The sequence below is a fragment of the Anolis sagrei genome, chromosome X (assembly GCF_037176765.1).
Source record: "Anolis sagrei isolate rAnoSag1 chromosome X, rAnoSag1.mat, whole genome shotgun sequence".
NCBI classification, from domain to species: domain Eukaryota; kingdom Metazoa; phylum Chordata; class Lepidosauria; order Squamata; family Dactyloidae; genus Anolis; species Anolis sagrei.
The window spans coordinates 634,574-655,545 of NC_090034.1; the positions used below are offsets into that span (position 1 = coordinate 634,574).

General features: G+C 46.2%; 1 protein-coding gene across 1 annotated transcript in view; it reads left to right on the forward strand.

The window, feature by feature from the left end:
* Nucleotides 1–20,972, forward strand: part of LOC132780040 (transformation/transcription domain-associated protein) — a 232,772-nt gene that overhangs the window by 54,976 nt on the left and 156,824 nt on the right. The window contains exons 32-36 of the mRNA XM_067460867.1: nt 2,366–2,386; nt 9,051–9,170; nt 10,450–10,569; nt 16,568–16,732; nt 18,228–18,409. Coding sequence (XP_067316968.1) covers nt 2,366–2,386; nt 9,051–9,170; nt 10,450–10,569; nt 16,568–16,732; nt 18,228–18,409 — 608 coding nt within the window. The remainder of the gene's footprint in view (nt 1–2,365; nt 2,387–9,050; nt 9,171–10,449; nt 10,570–16,567; nt 16,733–18,227; nt 18,410–20,972) is intronic.

Sequence of the window (20,972 nt, forward strand, 5' to 3'; positions counted from 1 at the left end):
GCAGCTGCATGCCCTGCCCTCTTCTTAACACATGAGAGTCCTGCACAGCTGCATGCCCAGCCCTCTTCATAGCAGGAGGACACACAAGAGGAGGAGAAGATATGTGAGAGCCACATGTCTTCTCCTGAGAGACCTGCAGAGCTGCATGCCCTGCCCTCCTCTCAACACATGAGAATACTGCTCAGCCGCATGCTCGGCCCTACTCTTAGCTGGAGGACATACAAGAGGAGGGGAAGATATGTGAGAGCCACGTGTCTACTCCCAAGAGTCCTGCGCAACTGCATGCCCGGCCCTCTTCATAGCAGGAGGACACATAAGAATAGGGGAAGACATATGAGAGCCACATTCCTTCTCCTGAGAGTCCTGCACAGCCACATGCCCTGCCCTCCTCTTAGCTGGAGGACACACAAGAGGAGGGGAAGATATGTGAGAGCCACGTGTCTTCTCCTGAGAGCCCTGTGCAGCTGCATGCCCTGCCTTCCTCTCAACACATGAGAGTCCTGCGCAGCCACATGCCTGGCCCTCCTCCTGGCAGGACACACTAGAAGAGGGGAAGATACGTGAGAGCCATGTATCTTCTTCTGAGAGCCCTGTGCAGCCGCATGCCCTGCCCTCCTCTTAGGAGGAGGACACAAAAGAGATGGGGAAGACATATGAGAGCCTCATGTCTTCTCCTGAGAGTTCTGCGTAGCTGCATGCCCTGTCCTTCTCTTGGCAGGAGGACACACAAGAGGAGGGGAAGATATGTGAGAGCCACGTGTCTTCTCCCAAGAGCCCTGCACAGCTGCATGCCCTCCCCTCCTCTTAGCACATGAGAGTCCCACGCAGTCACATGCCTTGCCCTCCTTCTGGCAGGACACACAAGAAGAGGGGAAGATATGTGAGAGCCACGTGTCTTCTCCCGAGAGCTCTGTGCAGCTGCATGCCCTGCCCTCCTCTCAACACATGAGAGTCCTGTGCAGCCTCATGCCCTGCCCTCCTCTTGGCAGGAGGTCATGCAAGAGGAGAGGAAGATATGTGAGAGCCACATGTCTTCTCCTGAGAGCCCTGCGCAGCTGCATGCCCTGCTCTCCCAACACATGAGAGTCCTGCACAGCCGTATGCCCTGCCTTCCTCTTAACACAGTCCTGCGCAACTGTATGCCCTGCACTCCTCTTGGCAGGAGGACACGCAAGAGGAGGGGAAGATAGTGTGAGAGCCACGTGTCTTCTCCCGAGAGCCCTGTGCAGCCGCATGCCCTGCCCTCCTCTCAACATAGAGTCATGCGTAACCGCATGCCCTGCCCTCCTCTTGGCAGGAGGTCACACAAGAGGAGGGGAAATTACGTTAGAACCACGTGTCTACTCCCGAGAGCCCTGCGCAGCCGCATGCCCTGCCCTCCTCTTAACACAGAGTCATGTGTAACTGCATGCCCTGCCCTTCTCTTAACACAGAGTCATGTGTAACCGCATGCCCTGCCCTCCTCTTAACACAGAGTCATGTGTAACCGCATGCCCTGCCCTTCTCTTAGCAGAAGAACACACAAGAGGAAGGGAAGATAGTGTGAGCCACGTGTCTTCTCCCGAGAGCCCTAGGCAGGAGGACATGGAAGTGGAGGGGAAGACACGTGGCTGCCTCGCCTGTCGTTTAGGCATAAGAATGTGTTGGCCTCCTCATTGTCCCTCAGCTCTGCCCAGAAAGGGGGTGACGGACACGGCTCAGCTGAATGCACGGCACCTCTCATGGCAACGGCAGCAACGGAGCGGGTAGCGGAGGCGCTCCCCCTCTGATCCCGGCCCTCCCCTCCTCTCTTCCTTCCGAGGCGCAACCTTTAGTAAGACGTGCTAAGAGCTTTTGCAGTGACAACGGGCGGGGCAGGAGATTGTGAGCCTGTTTTCGGCTTGCGTTGTGTGTTTTTCCTTAGTTCTCTCCCCGTTACGTCTTGAGCGGATCTCGTTTCCGTTGTGGTCTCCCGTTGCCTCCCGGGATCGTCGGGAAGTCTCTTTCACTGTCTCGTCCATCCCTAATCTTCCTTAATTTTTTCCTCCCTTGTGTTCAACCTTTTTTTAAAAAAACAATTTAATAACATGGGAAGTTGTATGTATTCAGTGTGTGTGTGTAAATAGCAAACTGGAAAAAAAAAAGATGCTTTTCCTCCCCATCCTCAGGAGAGTATTTCCGAGTGCGGGAGATGTTCCTTGTCTCCATTCTCTCAGTTTGAGGTGAGAACACAACCCTACTCGACCAAGTCAGTGTCCGACTCCAATCCCGAAAGCACAGCGTATACATCTCTCCTTTTTTAACATTTGTGTTTGGATTTTTCGTTCCCTTTTTTCCCCTTTTGTTGTCCATTGTTCATGCTGTGAATTCTTTTGTTTCGGTTCAGCCTGCCATGGAAGGGGTAGAGGTGAGAATTTTTTCAGCGGAGGCGCCAGGAAGTTGTCCGTTTCCTTTGTTTTTTTCCCCGTTTTTCAGTTTTTTTCCTCTCGTTTTCGTATCTCTTGGTTGGTTTTTCACCAGGAAGTTGTCCGTTTCCTTTGTTTTTTCCCTTGTTTTTTCCCTCGTTTTCCCTTTTTTCCCCCGTTCCCCCCCCCCGTTTTTTCTCTTTTTTTTCCCCCTTGTTTTCGTATCTCTTGGTTGGTTCTTTTGCTTTTTCCCTCGTTTTTTCCCTCGTTTTCCCTTTCCCCCCCATTTTTTCCCGTTTTTTCCGTTTGTTTTTTCCCTTGTTTTCGTATCTCTTGGTTGGTTCTTCACCAGGAACTTGTTTGTTTCCTTTGTTTTCCTCCCCGTTTTTCCATTTTTTCCTCTTGTTTTCGTATCTCTTGGTTGGTTCTTCACCAGGAAGTTGTCCGTTCCTTTGTCCCCCCCCCCCCCCCCCCCCGTTTTCAGGTTTTTTTTCCTCCCGTTTTCGTATCTCTTGGTTGGTTCTTTACCAGGAAGTTGTCCATTTCCTTTGTTTTTCTCCCTTGTTTTTCAGTTTTTTCCTCCCGTTTTCGTATGTCTTGGTTGGTTCTTCACCAGGAAATTGTCCGTTTCCTTTGTCCCCCCCCCCCCCCCCGTTTTTCAGTTTTTTTCCTCGCGTTTTTGTATCTCTTGGTTGGTTCTTCACCAGGAAGTTGTCCGTTTCCTTCGTTTTCCCCCCCGTTTTTCAGTTTTTTTCCTCTCATTTTCGTATCTCTTCGTTGGTTCTTCACCAGGAAGTTGTCCGTTTCCTTCATTTTCCCCCCCGTTTTTCAGTTTTTTTCCTCTAATTTTCGTATCTCTTGGTTGGTTCTTCACCAGGAAGTTGTCCGTTTCCTTTGTTTTCCCCTTCGTTTTTCAGTTTTTTTCCTCTCGTTTTCGTATCTCTTGGTTGGTTTTTCACCAGGAAGTTGTCCGTTTCCTTTGTTTTTTCCCTTGTTTTTTCCCTCGTTTTCCCTTTTTTCCCCCGTTCCCCCCCCCGTTTTTTCTCTTTTTTTTCCCCCTTGTTTTCGTATCTCTTGGTTGGTTCTTTTGCTTTTTCCCTCGTTTTTTCCCTCGTTTTCCCTTTCCCCCCCATTTTTTCCCGTTTTTTCCGTTTGTTTTTTCCCTTGTTTTCGTATCTCTTGGTTGGTTCTTCACCAGGAACTTGTTTGTTTCCTTTGTTTTCCTCCCCGTTTTTCCATTTTTTCCTCTTGTTTTCGTATCTCTTGGTTGGTTCTTCACCAGGAAGTTGTCCGTTCCTTTGTCCCCCCCCCCCCCCCCCCGTTTTCAGGTTTTTTTTCCTCCCGTTTTCGTATCTCTTGGTTGGTTCTTTACCAGGAAGTTGTCCATTTCCTTTGTTTTTCTCCCTTGTTTTTCAGTTTTTTCCTCCCGTTTTCGTATGTCTTGGTTGGTTCTTCACCAGGAAATTGTCCGTTTCCTTTGTCCCCCCCCCCCCCCCCGTTTTTCAGTTTTTTTCCTCGCGTTTTTGTATCTCTTGGTTGGTTCTTCACCAGGAAGTTGTCCGTTTCCTTCGTTTTCCCCCCCGTTTTTCAGTTTTTTTCCTCTCATTTTCGTATCTCTTCGTTGGTTCTTCACCAGGAAGTTGTCCGTTTCCTTCATTTTCCCCCCCGTTTTTCAGTTTTTTTCCTCTAATTTTCGTATCTCTTGGTTGGTTCTTCACCAGGAAGTTGTCCGTTTCCTTTGTTTTCCCCTTCGTTTTTCAGTTTTTTTCCTCTCGTTTTCGTATCTCTTGGTTGGTTCTTCACAAGGAAGTTGTCCGTTTCTTTTGTCCCCCCCCCCCCCGTTTTTCAGTTTTTTTCCTCTTCGTTTTCATACCTCTTGATTGGTTCCTTCCTTATGCTATGGTCTGTTTAGCCGTATCTATTCGTTCTGTATTGGGCAGAATGCGTTGTGCATTCTTTTGAGTGCAGTGCCGTGACTTGTCTTTCATGTATATATATATATATTTATTTGTTTATTTTTGTCTGTGGCAGAGTGGTATGAGTCTTATTACACTTGCTGTGACCCGTCAAGGACTTCTTTTCAAGCATGATCTTTATTTTCTTTATTACAATTAAATAGGGTGTTCTGGGTGCAGTTTTCCATTTTTTACCTCTACGTGTGTTGAGTCGAAAATGTTTCAGGTGGCGAATGCCAGAAAGGGACTGGTTGAAAAGCAAACCCAGAGCTCCGCCCCCCTACACTTGTTTTCGGTCCCCAAAGCCAAGCTGGGCTCCCTATTTCTAATTTTTGGGTGCTGTTCCGTTATCTGGGCGGAGGCCACAAGGGGGCAATAGAGAGAGAGACAGATACCGTATTTTCTGGTGTATAATAATAATAATAATAATCTTTATTTATACCCCGCCACTATCTCCCCAATGGGGACTCGGAGCGGCTTCCATGGGGCCACGGCCGGACAACATATTACAGCAAAAATAAAACCAAAACATAAGGAACAAGCAACAGCATCAAAATTACATAATAGTAACAACTACAACAGAGTAAAATAATAAATGTAGTAGTAGTAATAATAATAATAATAATAAAGTAAAATAATACATGCAATACTATCAGAGTAAAATAAGTGTAATAATAATAATTATTTCCCCCATCTGTGTTCCCCTCGTGGAAACAACCCATCCAGCCTCCTGTCCACTTCGCGCCAGGCTGGTGGCGCAGTCCTTAGCCCCGCCCACCAGGACAACGATGTGGTGCAAAGCACCCCTGACAGATGGCCATCCAGCCTCATGCTCACTTTGCGCCAGGCTGGTGGCGCAGTCCTTAGCCCCGCCCATCATGACAACGATGTGGTACAAAGCGCCCCCGACAGATGGCCATCCAGCCTCCTGTCCACTTCGCGCCAGGTTGGTGGCGCAGTCCTTAGCCCCGCCCACCAGGACAACGATGTGGTGCAAAGCACCCCCGACAGATGACCATCCAGCCTCATGCTCACTTTGCGCCAGGCTGGTGGCGCAGTCCTTAGCCCCGCCCACCATGACAACGATGTGGTACAAAGCACCCCCAACAGATGGCCATCCAGCCTCATGTCCACTTCGCGCCAGGCTGGTGGCGCAGTCCTTAGCCCCGCCCACCAGGACAACAATGTGGTGCAAAGCACCCCCAACAGATGGCCATCCAGCCTCATGTCCACTTCGCGCCAGCCTGGTGGCGCAGTCCTTAGCCCCGCCCACCAGGCGCAGGGGAAAGGGAATGAAGCAGGTGCTCCTATGAAGGAGAGAGGGAGGGCTCTCATTTTCTTCTTGCCCCCCTCCCCAATTGTTAAGCCCCTCCCAAAAGTGTGCAACCCCCCCCCCCCCCCCCACATAGAGATAGAGAGAGCCCCACACACTTTTCCTTGGTGCGCCTTCGGTAAAAGGATGGCGCATGGCTCCCGGATGGGAAAAGGGGACAAGAGGGAGGACGAAGTGGGGTTGGGAAGGAAGCCCCCCTTTTTTCGCCCTCCAAAAACGGTAGCACGGAGGTTCTCATCTGCAGTCAGAAGCAGCCGCTTGCAACGTGCATGCATGGTCGACCACTTATAACAGACTCCTTATATACAGTTGCCACCCCCGGATATGATGTCCTCGGATAATACGGAGGGATATTAAAGGTGTGCACCTCTTTTTTAATATTCCTCCGTATTATCAGAGGACATCATATCTGGGGGTAACAACTGTAGGTAAGGAGGGGTCCCCAAAAATGGTATTACGGAGGTTCTTATCTGCAGTCAAAAGCAGCCACTTGCAACATGCATGCATGTTGCAAGTGGCTGCTTCTGTCTGCAGATAAGAACCTCCGTGCTACCGTTTTCGGGGACCCCTCACAAGGGGAAGGCGGGAAGGGGAATAACCAGCGAAAATGCGGAAAATAGTTTTCCTCCGTCAACTCGCTCTTCACCCCGTAAAATGGACTATCCGTCTCTCTCTCTAGCACCCCCTTGTGGCCTCCGCCCAGATAATGGAACAGTACCCGTTTTTGTCCAGGAAATACCATATTGGACCGAATGTCCGGTGTTTGTGCATGCATATTTTCCTCCCCAACTCTTGGTGGCATTTGGCCCCACCAGACATTGAAAGCTATGCAGATGTTTAGCCGAAGAATTGACGTATTTTCTCTAGACGAGAAGCCAAGTGAGGCAGAGGCATGGGCGGACTTCGGCCCTCGTTGTCCGGGGCATCCAGGCGTGGGCTTCATCTGACCCATGATTTAACGTCCACCATTCAAAACAAACGTTTTCTGGGTCCATGCAGAAATTGAGCCAGGCCGCTTCCTCTGCATCTTGTCTATTTGCAACCCAGACACATCAGAGAGGCGACCGAGAGCGCTCAGAACGAGAGGGAAGCAACATGGCTTCCAATTTATACATATGGCTTCCATATATAGATTAACACTTCCTCCAGGTCTTTTGGACTCCAACTCCCACAATTCTGGGAATTGAAGTCCAAAACACCCGGCGGGCCGAAGTTGGCCCATGCCTGTCCCAGCCGGTCAGATCTTAACGCCGGATCTCTACCCGGAAGGCACTTGAAACCATTTTGTATGAGTCTGGTTTTCGAAACCGTTGAGAGTCCTTCCCTTTGGACTTCCACCAACTCCCTCGGCCATTGTTGTCATTCCATTAAAACGACAGATCGCAAACTGCAACGAGAAAAGATTTTCTTACGTGACCCCGGGGTAAGTCGCTGTGGTTAACGCCTTGTTTTGGTTTGCCAGCCAGGCTCCCAGGTCTAGACAGAGGAGGAGGGCAGGCCGTCCCCACGTTACAAACAAGAGAAGTTTTGTGGGTTTGTCCTTAAGTTGAATTTGTATGTAAGTCGGAACAGGGGTATTCTTATTTATTATTTCTTTATTTACGACATTTATATGGTGCCTTTCTCACCCCGAAGGGAAGTATTTAAGTGTAACTTCACCCATATATATTAGGAGTATGCACAACTCAAAAAAATTGTCTTAACAAAAATCACACAACCCCCATTTTGTTTCTAAAGTGCTTCAAAAAAATCGTGAAGGGTCCGTGTCTGATCTATAATGGAGTTCCAAAAAATTTATTACTTTTTCGTTACGTTGTCCGCCCATTCTCACCAATGGGGACACTCATGGGGGGCTCCCCCGCCCTCAGTTTTAGGGATATTGAGTTGAAACTTGCCACAATTGTATTATACACTTACCACTATTAGTCCCTCAAGTTTCAGAACGTTTTGCTCACCCACTGATTTTTAGGATATTTTTGAAGTTTTTACGAACAACATTAAAAAAAACCCCAACTACACGAGCTATCCCGTCGAATTTCTCTCTAATGACACAACATAACCTGGAATTTTGCACAACTCTAATCTATATAATTAAAAATGTAATATTAGTTTGTGGGAGAAAGAGGAAAAGGAGAGAAGGAAAGAAAGAAAGGTAGAGAGAGAAAGGTAGAGAAAGAAGGAAGGAGAGAATGAAATAACAAAGTGAAAGAGAGGGAAGGAAGGAGAGAACGAATGAAAGAAAAAGGGAGGGAAGGAAGGAAGGAAGGACAGAAAGAAAGGTAGAGAAGGAAGGAAGGAGAGAAGGAAATAACAAAGTGAAAGAGGGAAGGAAGGAGAGAAAGAAAGGTAGAGAAGGAAGGAAGGAGAGAAGGAAAGAAAGTGAAAGAGGGAAGGAAGGAGAGAAGGAATGAAAGAGAGAAAGGTAGAGAAGGAAGGAAGGAGAGAAAGAAAGATAGAGAAAGAAGGAAGGAGAGAAGGAAATAACAACGTGAAAGAGGGAAGAAAGGAGAAAAGGAAGGAAAGAGAGAAAGAGGGAGGGAGGGAAGAAAGAAAGGTAGTGAAGGAAGGAAGGAGAGAAGGAAATAAAAAAGTGAAAGAGGAAAGGAAGGAGAGAAGGAGGGAGAGAAAGAGGGAAAGAAAGAGAGAAGGAAAGAAAGAAAGAAAGAAAGAAAGAAAGAAAGGTAGAGAAAGAAGGAAGAAGAGAAGGAAATAAAAAGGTGAAAAAGGGAAGGAAGGAGAGAAGGAATGAAAGAGAGAAAGAGGAAGGAAGGAAGGAAATAGACAAGGAAGGATGGAACCAAAGAGCAAAGGAAGCGAGAAAAGAAACAGGTAGAGAAGGAAGAAAGAAGAAGAGAAAGAAAAAGAGGGAAGGAAGGAAAGAGGGAGGGAAGGAAGGAGAGAAAGAAGGAGCGAAAGAGGGAGGGAAGGTTGGCCATAGCAATGTGTGGTGGGTACAGCTAGTATGTATACACACACACACACATTATGTATGTATTAGCTTTAGATTTCATAGGGAAGAGTGAACACCTCTTTGCTGCCTCTGCCCCTCTTTAGAAGATTTTCCCCTTTTTCTGTCTCTGTAATAATTTGCAAAAATTGGCTTGTTGTATAAACAAGGATTGGGGATAAGGTTAATTGGAGACCGCCTTTCCCCAATGAGAATAGTTCTTCCAGGAGTCAATTTCGCTTCCTTCCGATGGGGAGAGTGTTCCCGCTTCCTGTCGTCTCAGCCCCCTTGTTCTTAACTACGAGTCGCTTGTTTGTAACTCGGGGACTGCCTGCACCGCGTTCCATGTAGGGTCTGTGGCGCGTCGCCTTCGAGCACGAGTGTAGAAGGAGCCAAGGGTCGGCTTGCGAGTGTTTCTGTTCCGTCTGCAGGAAATGAAGATCTGCTCGGCCATTATCAACCTCTTCCACCTGATCCCGGCCGCGCCTCAGACGCTCGTGAAGCCCTTGCTGGAGGTGGTCATGAAGACCGAGCGGGCCATGCTCATCGAGGTAAAGGGGCTCGTAATTTCCCCATTTGTAATATTTGCTTTAATTGTCTTCTGGAATGGGTTCCGCTCCCTGGTGCAAAGCATTTGATCCCAAGCATTGATTGGCGGGCACCGTTGTTTGCGCCAGGTTCCACTCCCTGCAAACCGTTTGGCGTGAAAGGGACGTCAGGTGAGATGGTGGATATCTTCCTCCTGGGCATGCCTTCATTAACAGCCAATTAGGTGCAGAAATAACCCATCTCCCCAAGGGACTCGGTGCGGCTTACATGAGGCCAAGCCCAATGTACATCAAACAACGTCAATAACACAACATTAATAACAGCGTTTCCCAACACAGAACCATCCAGCTGTGCTGCGCTACAACTCCCATCAGCTATACTAGATAATAATAATAATAATAATAATAATAATAATAATAATACAAAGCGGAAGGGACTTAAGAGATATATTGAAGAGAGATATTGACTCTAAGCTGGAATGTGTCCAGAGGAGGGCGACTCAAAGGATCAAGGGTCTGGAGAACAAGCCCTGTGAGGAGCGGCTTAGGGAACTGGGCATGTTTAGCCTGAAGAAGAGAAGGCTGAGAGGAGACAGGATGAGGGCCATGTATAAATATGTGAGAGGTAGTCATAGGGAGGAGGGAACAGATCAAGGGTCTGGAGAACAAGCCCTATGAGGAGCGGCTTAAGGAGCTGGGCATGTTTAACCTGAAGAAGAGAAGGCTGAGAGGAGACATGATAGCCATGTATAGATATGTGAGAGGAAGCCACAGGGAGGAGGGAGCAGATCAAGGGTCTGGAGAACAAGCCCTATGAGGAGCGGCTGAAGGAGCTGGGCATGTTTAGCCTGAAGAAGAGAAGGTTGAGAGCGGATATGATGAGGGCCAGGTATAAATAGGTGAGAGGAAGCCACAGGGAGGAGGAAAGAGCAAGCTTCAAAGGAACCATGGCTTCAAACTACAAAAGAGGAGATTCCACCTGAACATGAGGAAGAACTTCCTGACTGTGAGAGCCGTTCAGCAGTGGAACTCTCTGCCCCGGAGGGAGTGTGGTGGAGGCTCCTCCTTTGGAAGCTTTGAAACAGAGGCTGGATGGCCATCTGTCAGGGGTGATTTGAATGCAATATTCCTGCTTCTTGGCAGAATGGGGTTGGACTGGATGGTGGCCCAGGAGGTCTCTTCCAACTCAAGGAGTCTAGGATTCTAGGATTCTATGACTCATCTTGTTGTGTTTCAAATAATAATAATAATAATAGTTTTTCGTTGTGTTTTATTTCCTCAGGCTGGCAGTCCCTTCCGAGAGCCATTAATCAAGTTCCTGACGCGGCACCCTTCTCAGACGGTGGAGCTGTTTATGATGGAAGCCACCTTGAATGATCCCCAGTGGAGCCGGATGTTTATGGTAACCTGCTTTGCGTATCTAGCTATACATCAAAGGAGTGGTACAGATGCAGCCACACTCTCATTGGCTGAAGCAGGGTCAGAATAGCGTTGAACCACAGGGTGAGGTCCCCCATCTCTTCTCAAGCACGTTCTTTTCTCTTCTGACCTTGAGACACTACCGACCATCACCTTGGACTTTGGTGCCTGCCTGGCTAACCAAGGCAGCTGCTGTTGCAACCCAGAGCAGGAAACGAGACCCGAAGATAACAATCCACCACACTTGACTGTGGGAAAAACAATCCCTTTTTATTGATGAAAAATGGTTACAAAATAGAGAAAAATAGTCAAAAAGCCACAGTAAAAATCAGCAATCACAAATATCCCTGAACTAGATCAAAAACCAAAAGCAACACTGTAAAATCCTGGAACCTGTTAGCAATCCACTAGCCGTACTTGGAGCACTAGAAGCCTCTTGGGATGAAGGCCACGGGAAACAGATCTGCCAAGGTAATGCCTCAGTCTAAAACGATGCCTGATCTAAAGAGTCAAACCGGCGAGAGGCACTTAAAGCTGAGGAAACTGTTTCGTGACACGCCTCCAGGCTTTGAAGCCCTTGTTTCTTTTTCTTTTAATCTCGTTGACCTTCGCAGACTCAGCGATTCACCCCTATTTTGCCAAATCTGCCCTCTTCTATCCTCATTATGGATCCCAGGTGTTAGCCTCTCTGGAGAGCTATCACCGCTTGACCCTAAGACATCCTCAGGAAAATGTGTACTTTCACTTTCCAACCTTTCACTTTCCAACTCCAAGCCTGCAGGAGTTTCTTCTACACTGACCTCAGAATCAACATTTACATTAGCATCAGGAGCATCAGAAAATACATTTTCAGTAGCATCAGGGAATACAATCAGAGAAGCAGGTTCAGGTTCAGGTTCACACCCAGGCTGAACCCCAACAGCTGCTGTCTCTTCACTCTGCATCACATTATTTATTATTTATTTACAGTATTGATATTCTGCCCTTCTCACCTCGCAGGGGACTCAGGGTGGATTACAATGTACACATACTTGGCAAACATTCAATGCCATAGACACACAACACATAGAGACAGACACACAGAGACCATTTAACATCCCAATGTTTGGGCCACCAGGGAGCTGTCGCTTCACCGTCCGTTTCTGACACCGATGAAGTATTATTTATTTATTATTTGCTTCATTTGTATACCTCTCTTCTCAGCCCTCAGGCGACTCAGAGCGGTTAACAACCAGTTTCAACAACACAATACAAAATCATTAATCAATTAAAACAGTAGTATCAATTAATTAACACCAAAATATCAATACAACAGTACAGCACTATAACAATCCATCACGTCTCATCAATAGAATCAGCATCTGAACTCATTGTCCATTATTCCATTCCAATAATCAATCAATTGCACTGCTTAGTTGAAAGCCTGTTCGAAAAGCCAGGTCTTCACATTCTTCCGGAATGCCAATAGAGAGGGGGCCGATCTGATGTCTGTAGGGAGGGCGTTCCACAGCCGAGGGGCCACCACTGAGAAGGCCCTGTCTCTCGTCCCCGCCAGGCGTGCTTGTGAAGCCGGCGGGACCGAGAGCAGGGCCTCCCCAGACGATCTTAATGTCCTAACTGGTTCATAGGAGGAGATGCGTTCGGACAGGTAGGACAGGTAGTACTTTCTGCATTCCCCGCACGCTTTTGCTGGAGAAACATAACAACAACAGGACTCTGGATGATGTGTGAGCAAGTCTTGCTTGTGCCCTGGTCTCAAAGAATCAGGAGATATATGGTTGAGATCTCCCCTGCCTCCTTCAGTAGAGAAAAGAACCTCAGGTGTGCTGTTGGTCAGGTAGGGAGCTCTGAAAAAACCATTGTGAGTACAATTGAGTCATAGATAGAAACGGGATCTCCATTTTGGAATCCTCCCTGCCTCCTTTAGTAGAGAAAAGAGCCTCAGATGTGCTGTTGGTCAGGCAGGGAGCTCTGAAAAAACCATTGTGAGTACAATTGAGTCATAGATAGAAATTGAGTTATTAAGAAAAGCAATTGAGATATTGAGTTATAGATAGATATAGAGATAAAGAGAAGCTTATTGAGTTATAGAGAGAGAGAGATATTAAGATATTGAGATAGTAATTGAGTTATTGAGAAATAGAAATAGCTATTGAGTACTACTAGGAGCCCCCGGTGGCGCAGTGGGTTAAAGCACTGATCTGCTGAGCTTGTTGATCGAAAGGTCGCAGGTTCGATTCCAGGGAGCGGCGTGAGCTTCCGCTGTCAGCCCTAGCTTCTGCCAACCTAGCAGTTTGAAAACATGCAAATGTGAGTAAATCAATAGGTACCGCTCCAGCGGGAAGGTAATGGCACTCCATGCAGTCATGCCGGCCACATGACCTTGGAGGTGTCTACGGACAACGCTGGCTCTTCGGCTTAGAAATGGAGATGAGCACCACACCCCAGAGTCAGACATGACTGGACTTAATGTCAGGGGACTACCTTTACCTTTACCTTACTACTGAGATATTGAGATAGTAATTGAGTAATTGAGTTGTTGAGAAATAGAGAGAAATGGTTATTGAGTACTATTGAGCATTACTTCATCTCCAAAACTGACCTTGAGCTTAGATAGGGGAAGACATGTTCTTTCTAACCAGAGCAGCTCAGGGTTAGGGTGAAACATCTCAGGATTTTTTCCACCATTTGGAGAAAGGTTACCTCAGTAAATGAAGAAAAAGGGAAAGAAAGAACATCCGCAAACCAGATCAACAATTGGGTCACACCGTCTACAGAAAACCCACACACACAGATAGATATCTACACAAAACTCCAACCATCACCCAAGTCAACAAAGAAGCACCATTAAAGCCTTGGCAGACTCTGCCAAGAAGAATCTGCGAAGCCCACCTCCTCCTCCAAAATGAACTGAACCACCTCAACTGGGCTCTCCAGGCCAATGGAGACTCCACCTCAGACATCAGAAGAGCTGCAAGACCACCGAGAAGAAGCCACGAGAGTCAAGATGAAGATCCACCCAGAGGGAAAGTGTTCCTGCCAGACATCAAGGGAACCACTGACCGCAGAAGGAAGCTGATGAGGAAACACAACATACAAACAATCTACAAACCCACCAAGAACATCCAACAAATGCTACGTTCAGCAAAGGACAAGAGGGATCCTCTCACCTCTGCAGGAGTCTACCATTGTATACCAGGCAGCTGTGGACAAGGCGTCTCCAGAGGGACCACCAAACGCAGCTTTGCCCAGACACACATCAAGGAACATGGAAGGCACTGCAGACTCCTTCAACCAGAGAAGTCAGCCATAGCAGAGCACCTGATGAACCAGCCTGGACACAGCGTATTATTTGAGAACACAGAAATGCTGGACCACTCTCACAACCACCATGTCAGACTACACAGAGAAGCCATGGAAATCCACAAGCATGTGGACAATTTCAACAGAAAGGAAGAGACCATGAAAATGAACAAAATCTGGCTACCAGTATTAAAAAACTCTAAAATTATAACAGCTAAACAACAGAGAGGAAACAACCAGGCACAGATCAACACCTCCCAGCAAGAGATTTTCCCAGGCTCAGGCAGGCCTTCAAATGCTAATGAAGGTGATCAGCTAAACATTCACACCTAACTGCAGCAGGGAAGAGCTCTTTGCCCCACCCCAGCCATTCCACAGATATATAAACCCATTTTTCCTACTTCCAACAGACCTGACTACCTCTGAGGATGCTTGCCATAGATGCAGGCGAAACGTCAGGAGAAATGCCTCTAGAACATGGCTCTATAGCCCGAAAAAACCCACAAGAACCTAATGATTCCAGCCATGAAAGCCTTCGACAATACATTGAACATCTCCATGGTTTCCCAAATTGACTGTTTGTGTTGTAACTTTATCAAGCTGTGCCAAGTCTGCCAAGGACTTTGGAAATAAACATTTTGTTGATGATGGCATCCTTGAAGTGACTGGACTGACCTTGAGGGAGCTGGGGGTGGTAACGGCCGACAGGGAGCTCTGGCGTGGGCTGGTCCATGAGGTCACGAAGAGTCGGAGACGACTGAACGAATGAACAACAACATACCTTGACTGGCATCAGTTGCTCAAAGTATTGAGTTATTGCTTCAAAGAAAGACCCCAGCGGTTCACCCAGATAAAGAGAGAAGCACATCTTAGTTTTAACGTTATAGCATCTGGGTGTGACGGCACAATAACAACAACAACAACAACAACAACAACAGGACTCTGGATGATGTGCGAGCAAGTCTTGCATGTGCCCTGGTCTCAAAGTATCAGGATATACTTGAACACCAAACCAGGGTAAGGGGCTGTAGATGCCATTCCTTGGCTGTCATTGTGGCAGCCGTTAGGAGAAAATAAAATAATAAAGGGAAATCAGAATAATTGAGAATAAAATAGAAGATTCATGTTCCTACCTGATCCTGAAAAGACAATTTCTAATGAGTAGATTTGCAAGCATGAGAAACCTACAGATGACATTAATTGACACTGGACTATGGGTCAGTTTGCTCCAGCCGATATTTGCTCTAGCCGATGTTTACATAGATATGAAGTCAACAAGAGAAGTTTGGCAGGACAAAGAAATCAATAGTATCGATCCAAGACTTGGAACATCTAAAGCAGTGGTTCTCCACCTTCCTAATGTCGTGACCCCTTAATACACAGTTCCTCATGTTGTGGTGACCCCCAACCATAACATTATTTTCGTTGCTACTTCACAACTGTCATTTTGCTACTGTTATGAAGCATAATGCAAATATCTAATATGCAGGATGTGTTTTCATTCACTGGACCAAATTTGGCAAAAATACCCGATACACCCAAATTTGAACACTGGTGGCATTGAGTGGAGGATTGATTTTGTCATTTGGGAGTTGTAGTTGCTGGGATTTATAGTTCACCTACAATCAAAGAGCATTCTGAACTCCACCAAGGATGGAATTGAACCAAACTTGGCACACAGAACTCCCATGACCAACAGAAAGTACTGGAAAGGTTTGATGGGCATTGACCTTGAGTTTTGGAGTTGTAGTTCACCTACATCCTGAGAGTACTGTGGACTCAAACAATAATGGATCTGGACCAAATTTGGCATGACAATCAATATGCCCAAATGTGAACTCTGCTGGAGTTTGGGGGAAATAGACCTTGACATTGGGAGTTGTAGTTACTGGGATGTATAGTTCACCTACAAACAAAGAACATTCTGAACTCCATCAACTATAGAATTGGGCCAAACTTCCCACACAGAACCCCCATAACCAACAGAAAATACTGTGTATTTGCGACCCCTCTGACACCCCCTGGCAACCCCTCCAGGGGTCCCGACCCCCAGGTTGAGAAACGCTGATCTAAAGTCATATGGTGAACGAGCGCCATCCTCTGACCATTTAATGTAAATAGCAGGCAGTTTCAGAAGAAGTAAATTCCTTCATGGTTTCCATACTATGAAATAAGTTATAATGAAATAATTAAGGCTGGATTGATTAGAGGAGATTGCCTTGATCAAATCTTATGTTATAAGCATATAAAAGTTATAATTCAATTAGAGATTTAAGGAATTGAATATATACATGTCATCTTAGGGTAACGGGCGAAGGTCGGGATAAGTTACATAACCGAGCAGATGTTTGGGTCCACAATGTAGCTGCCAAGACCTGATAAAGATGTTTTTGGAAACTATATATGGAAACACCTGTGAATGATTGTATTGTGTAAATGTCAGATTCTTTCTGGGCATGTGTGGAAAGGGTGTTATTCTGCTATAAAAGACTGAAGCGATTCAGACCTCAGTTGTGACAGTCATTTGAGCGGTTCACCCTATACTCTGGGTGATAAAGCCTTGGGAATTGGACAAGCTGTCTCCATCTTCTTCCTTCTCCAAAAGCACTCTAATGATCTCGGGTAACGTATATTCCGCAACAATAACAGTTGTTGTTGTTGTTGTTTTTCCCAACCAGAGTTTTTTGAAACATAAAGATGCGAAACCCCTCCGCGACGTCCTGGCCGCCAACCCCAACCGCTTCATCACGCTGTTGCTGCCCGGCGGGACTCAAGCGGCCGTCCGTCCGGGCTCTCCCAGCACCAGCACCATGCGGCTCGACCTCCAGTTTCAGGCCATCAAGGTAGGACTGACCTTCTAGTAATTTACTCGTCTGAAGGAAAGAGTGACCGACGAGTAGCTTCCAAGCCCTCCAGAACCAGTCTCTAAAATACGGCATTCGGAAATTTGGATGGCAGAGAGGAACTTGGCTTCCCAAAGTCTTCATTGGGCCAATGCTGCCCCAACTTCAGGCTTATTTATTTGTCGTGTCAGAGCAACCAGTCCATTGTATTACATTTCTAACAGAACAAAGCAAACAAAGAGAAAAATAGACAGCTTGTGAGTTTGATATTTGGTTAAATGTCCTTTGACCAGCAAAAAGTGGGCGCTAGAAACAATATCATGTGAAAGTTGACTGGCACAACCTGGGGATCACAACCAGACACAGTGAAGACATTTGCCCTTGCGCTATGCTACTGTCCCCTTGGAGTGCTTCCGGTGTTGCTGCAAGAAGGTCCTCCCTTGTGCATCATGTGGCAGGGCTCAGGGTGCATTGCAGCAGTGGTCAGTGGTTTGCTCTTCTCCACACTCGCATGTCGAGGATTCCACTTTGTGGAATCCCCATTTCTTGAAGTTGGCTCTGCATCTCATGGTGCCAGAGCGCAGTCTGTTCAGCGCCTTCCAAGTCGCCCCGTCCTCTGTGTGCCCAGGGGGGAGTCTCTCATTTGGTATCAGCCATGGATTGAGGTGCTGGGTTTGAGCCTGCCACTTTTGGACTCTCGCTTGCTGAGGTGTTCCAGCGAGTGTCTCTGTATATCTTAGAAAACTATTTCTAGATTTAAGTCGTTGACATGCTGGCTGATACCCAAACAGGGGATGAGCTGGAGATGTCTCTGCCTTGGTCCTTTCACTATTGGCTGCTACTTCCCAGCGGATGTCAGGTGGTGCAATACCGGCTAAGCAGTGTAATTTCTCCAGTGGTGTTGGGCGCAGACACCCCGTGATAATGCGGCATGTCTCATTAAAAGCCACATCCACTGTTTTAGCGTGGTGAGATGTGTTCCACACTGGGCATGCGTACTCAGCAGCAGAGTAGCACAGCGCAAGGGCAGATGTTTTCACTGTGTCTGGTTGTGATCCCCAGGTTGTGCCAGTCAGCTTTCGTATGATATTGTTTCTAGCACCCACTTTTTGCTTGATGTTCAGGCAGTGCTTCTTGTAGGTCAGAGCACGGTCCAGAGTGACTCCCAGGGATTTGGGTGCGCTGCAATGCTCCCGTGGGATTCCTTCCCAGGTCATCATCCTCAGAGCTTGGGATGCTTGTCTGTTCTTGAGATGAACAGGCTGTTTATGAGCAACTTCATGCTGTTCATCCTAGATGTGGAAAGTTCTCTTACGTGTGTAAACAAGGTTGCTTTGTCACCTCCCTGTCTTGCTGTAATTACCCCTCATGACCCCTCATTTGTTTTTATTTGTTGTAAGCTGCCCCGAGTCCCTTTGGGGAGAGGGGGGTGGGGTATAAATAAATATGATGATGATGAGGATGATGATGAAGAGCCTTTGTGTTGTTTTGGCAGATCATCAGCATCATCGTGAAGAACGACGAGTGCTGGCTGGCCAACCAACACTCCCTGGTGAGCCAGCTGCGGCGCGTCTGGGTCAGCGAAGCCTTCCAGGAGCGGCACCGGAAGGAAAACATGGCCGCCACCAACTGGAAGGAGCCCAAACTCCTGGCCTACTGCCTCTTGAATTACTGCAAGTACGTCAATCCTAATCGTAGTAATACTATTATATATTATACGAGATCTGTTTGAACATAAGTACACAACGAAAGTTGATTTCAAAAAAGTAAATTTTTTTTCATAAAGTACACACTTCACTCTATTTTTCGACAGAGTTGCCAAGTTTGTTCAAACATTTATCATACCTCTGAACCAATTTTAAAATGCCCTCTTCATAAAAACTTGCCGCCACCAAAAGCCACCGAATTGTCTGTAATCAAAGAAGGGCGGCTGGAGCAGTCGTCATCATGGACGTTGTCACGGCCATCTTTGAATTGTCATACCCACTTACGCACTTTGCTTTCACACATAACAGTATCACCGTACACTTCACAAACCTGTCGATGGATTTCTGCAGCAGGCAGGTTCCTTGCTGACAAAAACCGTATCACATGTGGCAGGTGAGTTGAGAGTCGTAAACATGTTTAAAGCACAGAATAGAACCGTACAGGTGAGCAACAGAGCGGAAACTGAGCACAGTTGTTCCCGAGGCATGCCGGTACACAACACATGCGCTCGTTGCGGTATGCACGCAAACTACTAGCGTCTACAACAAAACGGACCTTACTTTAAAAATACCCCTCATATATTAATGTTATTATATATTATGTATTAATATTATTATAATAGTAATATCCAAGTATGGATCATCGATGTTGCAATCCCAGGCGACACTAGAATGGACGAGAAGCAACTAGAAAAGCTGGCACAATATGGGGATTTTAAGATTGAGCGAGAAAGACTGGCGCAAAAGGGTCCCAGTGGTGATCGGCACATGGGTCACACACAAAGCACACATACACAGAGTGGTCCACAGCAACACTTAGCAGGGGGTGGCTAGTATATCAATAAAAATGTATTGTTTGTTTGTGGGATTAGCATAACTCAAAAGCCACTGTGGGAATTGACACCAGATTTGGACACAAGACACCTCTCAGGCCAACCAGTGACCATCCCTCATCAAAACACTGAAAAGCACAGCAAAAGGGACTTAAAAAGCCAAAAAACAAAAATACATTACAGCGCATGCACAAAACCGCATATATTATACGTATACACATATACACAAATATATACATGCATATATACACATAACACATACGTGTATAAGACACACATATACACATAACGTAAACATACAAAACACATATACCCCGACTGGGCCACAGCAACGCGGAAGAGACTGAAAAAGCCAAAAAACAAAAATTACATTACAATACATGCACAAAACCCCATATATATACACACACACATACATATATACGCAAACACACATATATACACTGACTGGGCCACAGCAATGCATGGCAGGGGATGGCTAGTAGATAAATAAAAACGTAATGTTCCTTTGTGGGATTAGAAGAACTCAAAAACCACTGGACGAATGGACACCAAATTTGGACACAAGACAACAGTCAGGCCGACGAGTGACCATCACTCATAAAAACACCAAAAAACATAGCAAAAGGGACTTAAACAGCCAAAAATAATAAATAATACATGACAACGCATGCACAAAACCATGTCAGAGATTGATGATACCCAGCGGAAGGATGCTAGATCAAGCAGACACTGAGTTGCAAAATGAGGACTTTGCAGGCTTTGAGTTACAAAAGAAACTAAGTTTACTAAGTACATACATCAGACACGTCTTACTACAGCGAGCTACAATTCAGGAACTAGTCAAAATCGAAAGCCTCTTCACACTTGCTTATCTTCTCTTGCTGAGACTGGCAACTCCCTTCTGTTCTCAGCAAGAACAAACCTTACCTTACTTTTTCTCAAGTTCACTTAATCACAGCCTCAAAGTATAAACATTTGTGCATGGCATTTTCAATTCACAGTGGCATCCATCTTTGCAATACATAGAAGCACATTGAAAAACACAGACATAACTAAATTAATCCTGACAAACCACACACACACACAAACACACATATACACAAATATATACACACACATATACACACTCATTCACACACAAAGCACATATACACAGACTCGGCCACAGCAATGTGTGGCAGGGAACGGCTAGTAGTAGTAGTAGTAGTAGTAGTAGTAATGTTATTCTTCTCAACCTCCTTCTCAACCTCCAAACACACATATATACACATATACACACATATATACACACACATTCACACACAAAGCACATATACACAAACTGGGCCACAGCAATGTGTGGCAGGGAACGGCTAGTAGTAGTAGTAGTAGTAGTAGTAGTAGTAGTAATGTTATTCTTCTCAACCTCCTTCTCAACTTCCAAACACACATATATACACATATACACACATATATACACACACATTCACACACAAAGCACATATTCACAGACTGGGCCACAGCAGTGCATGACTGGGGAACGGCTAGTAGTAGTAGTAGTAGTAATAGTAGTAGTAGTAATATTATTATTTATTATTTAAAACTTTTATATCCCGATCTTCTCAACCCCCAAACACACATATATACACATGTACACACATATATACACACACAAAGCACATATACACAGACTGGGCCACAGCAATGTGTGGCAGGGAT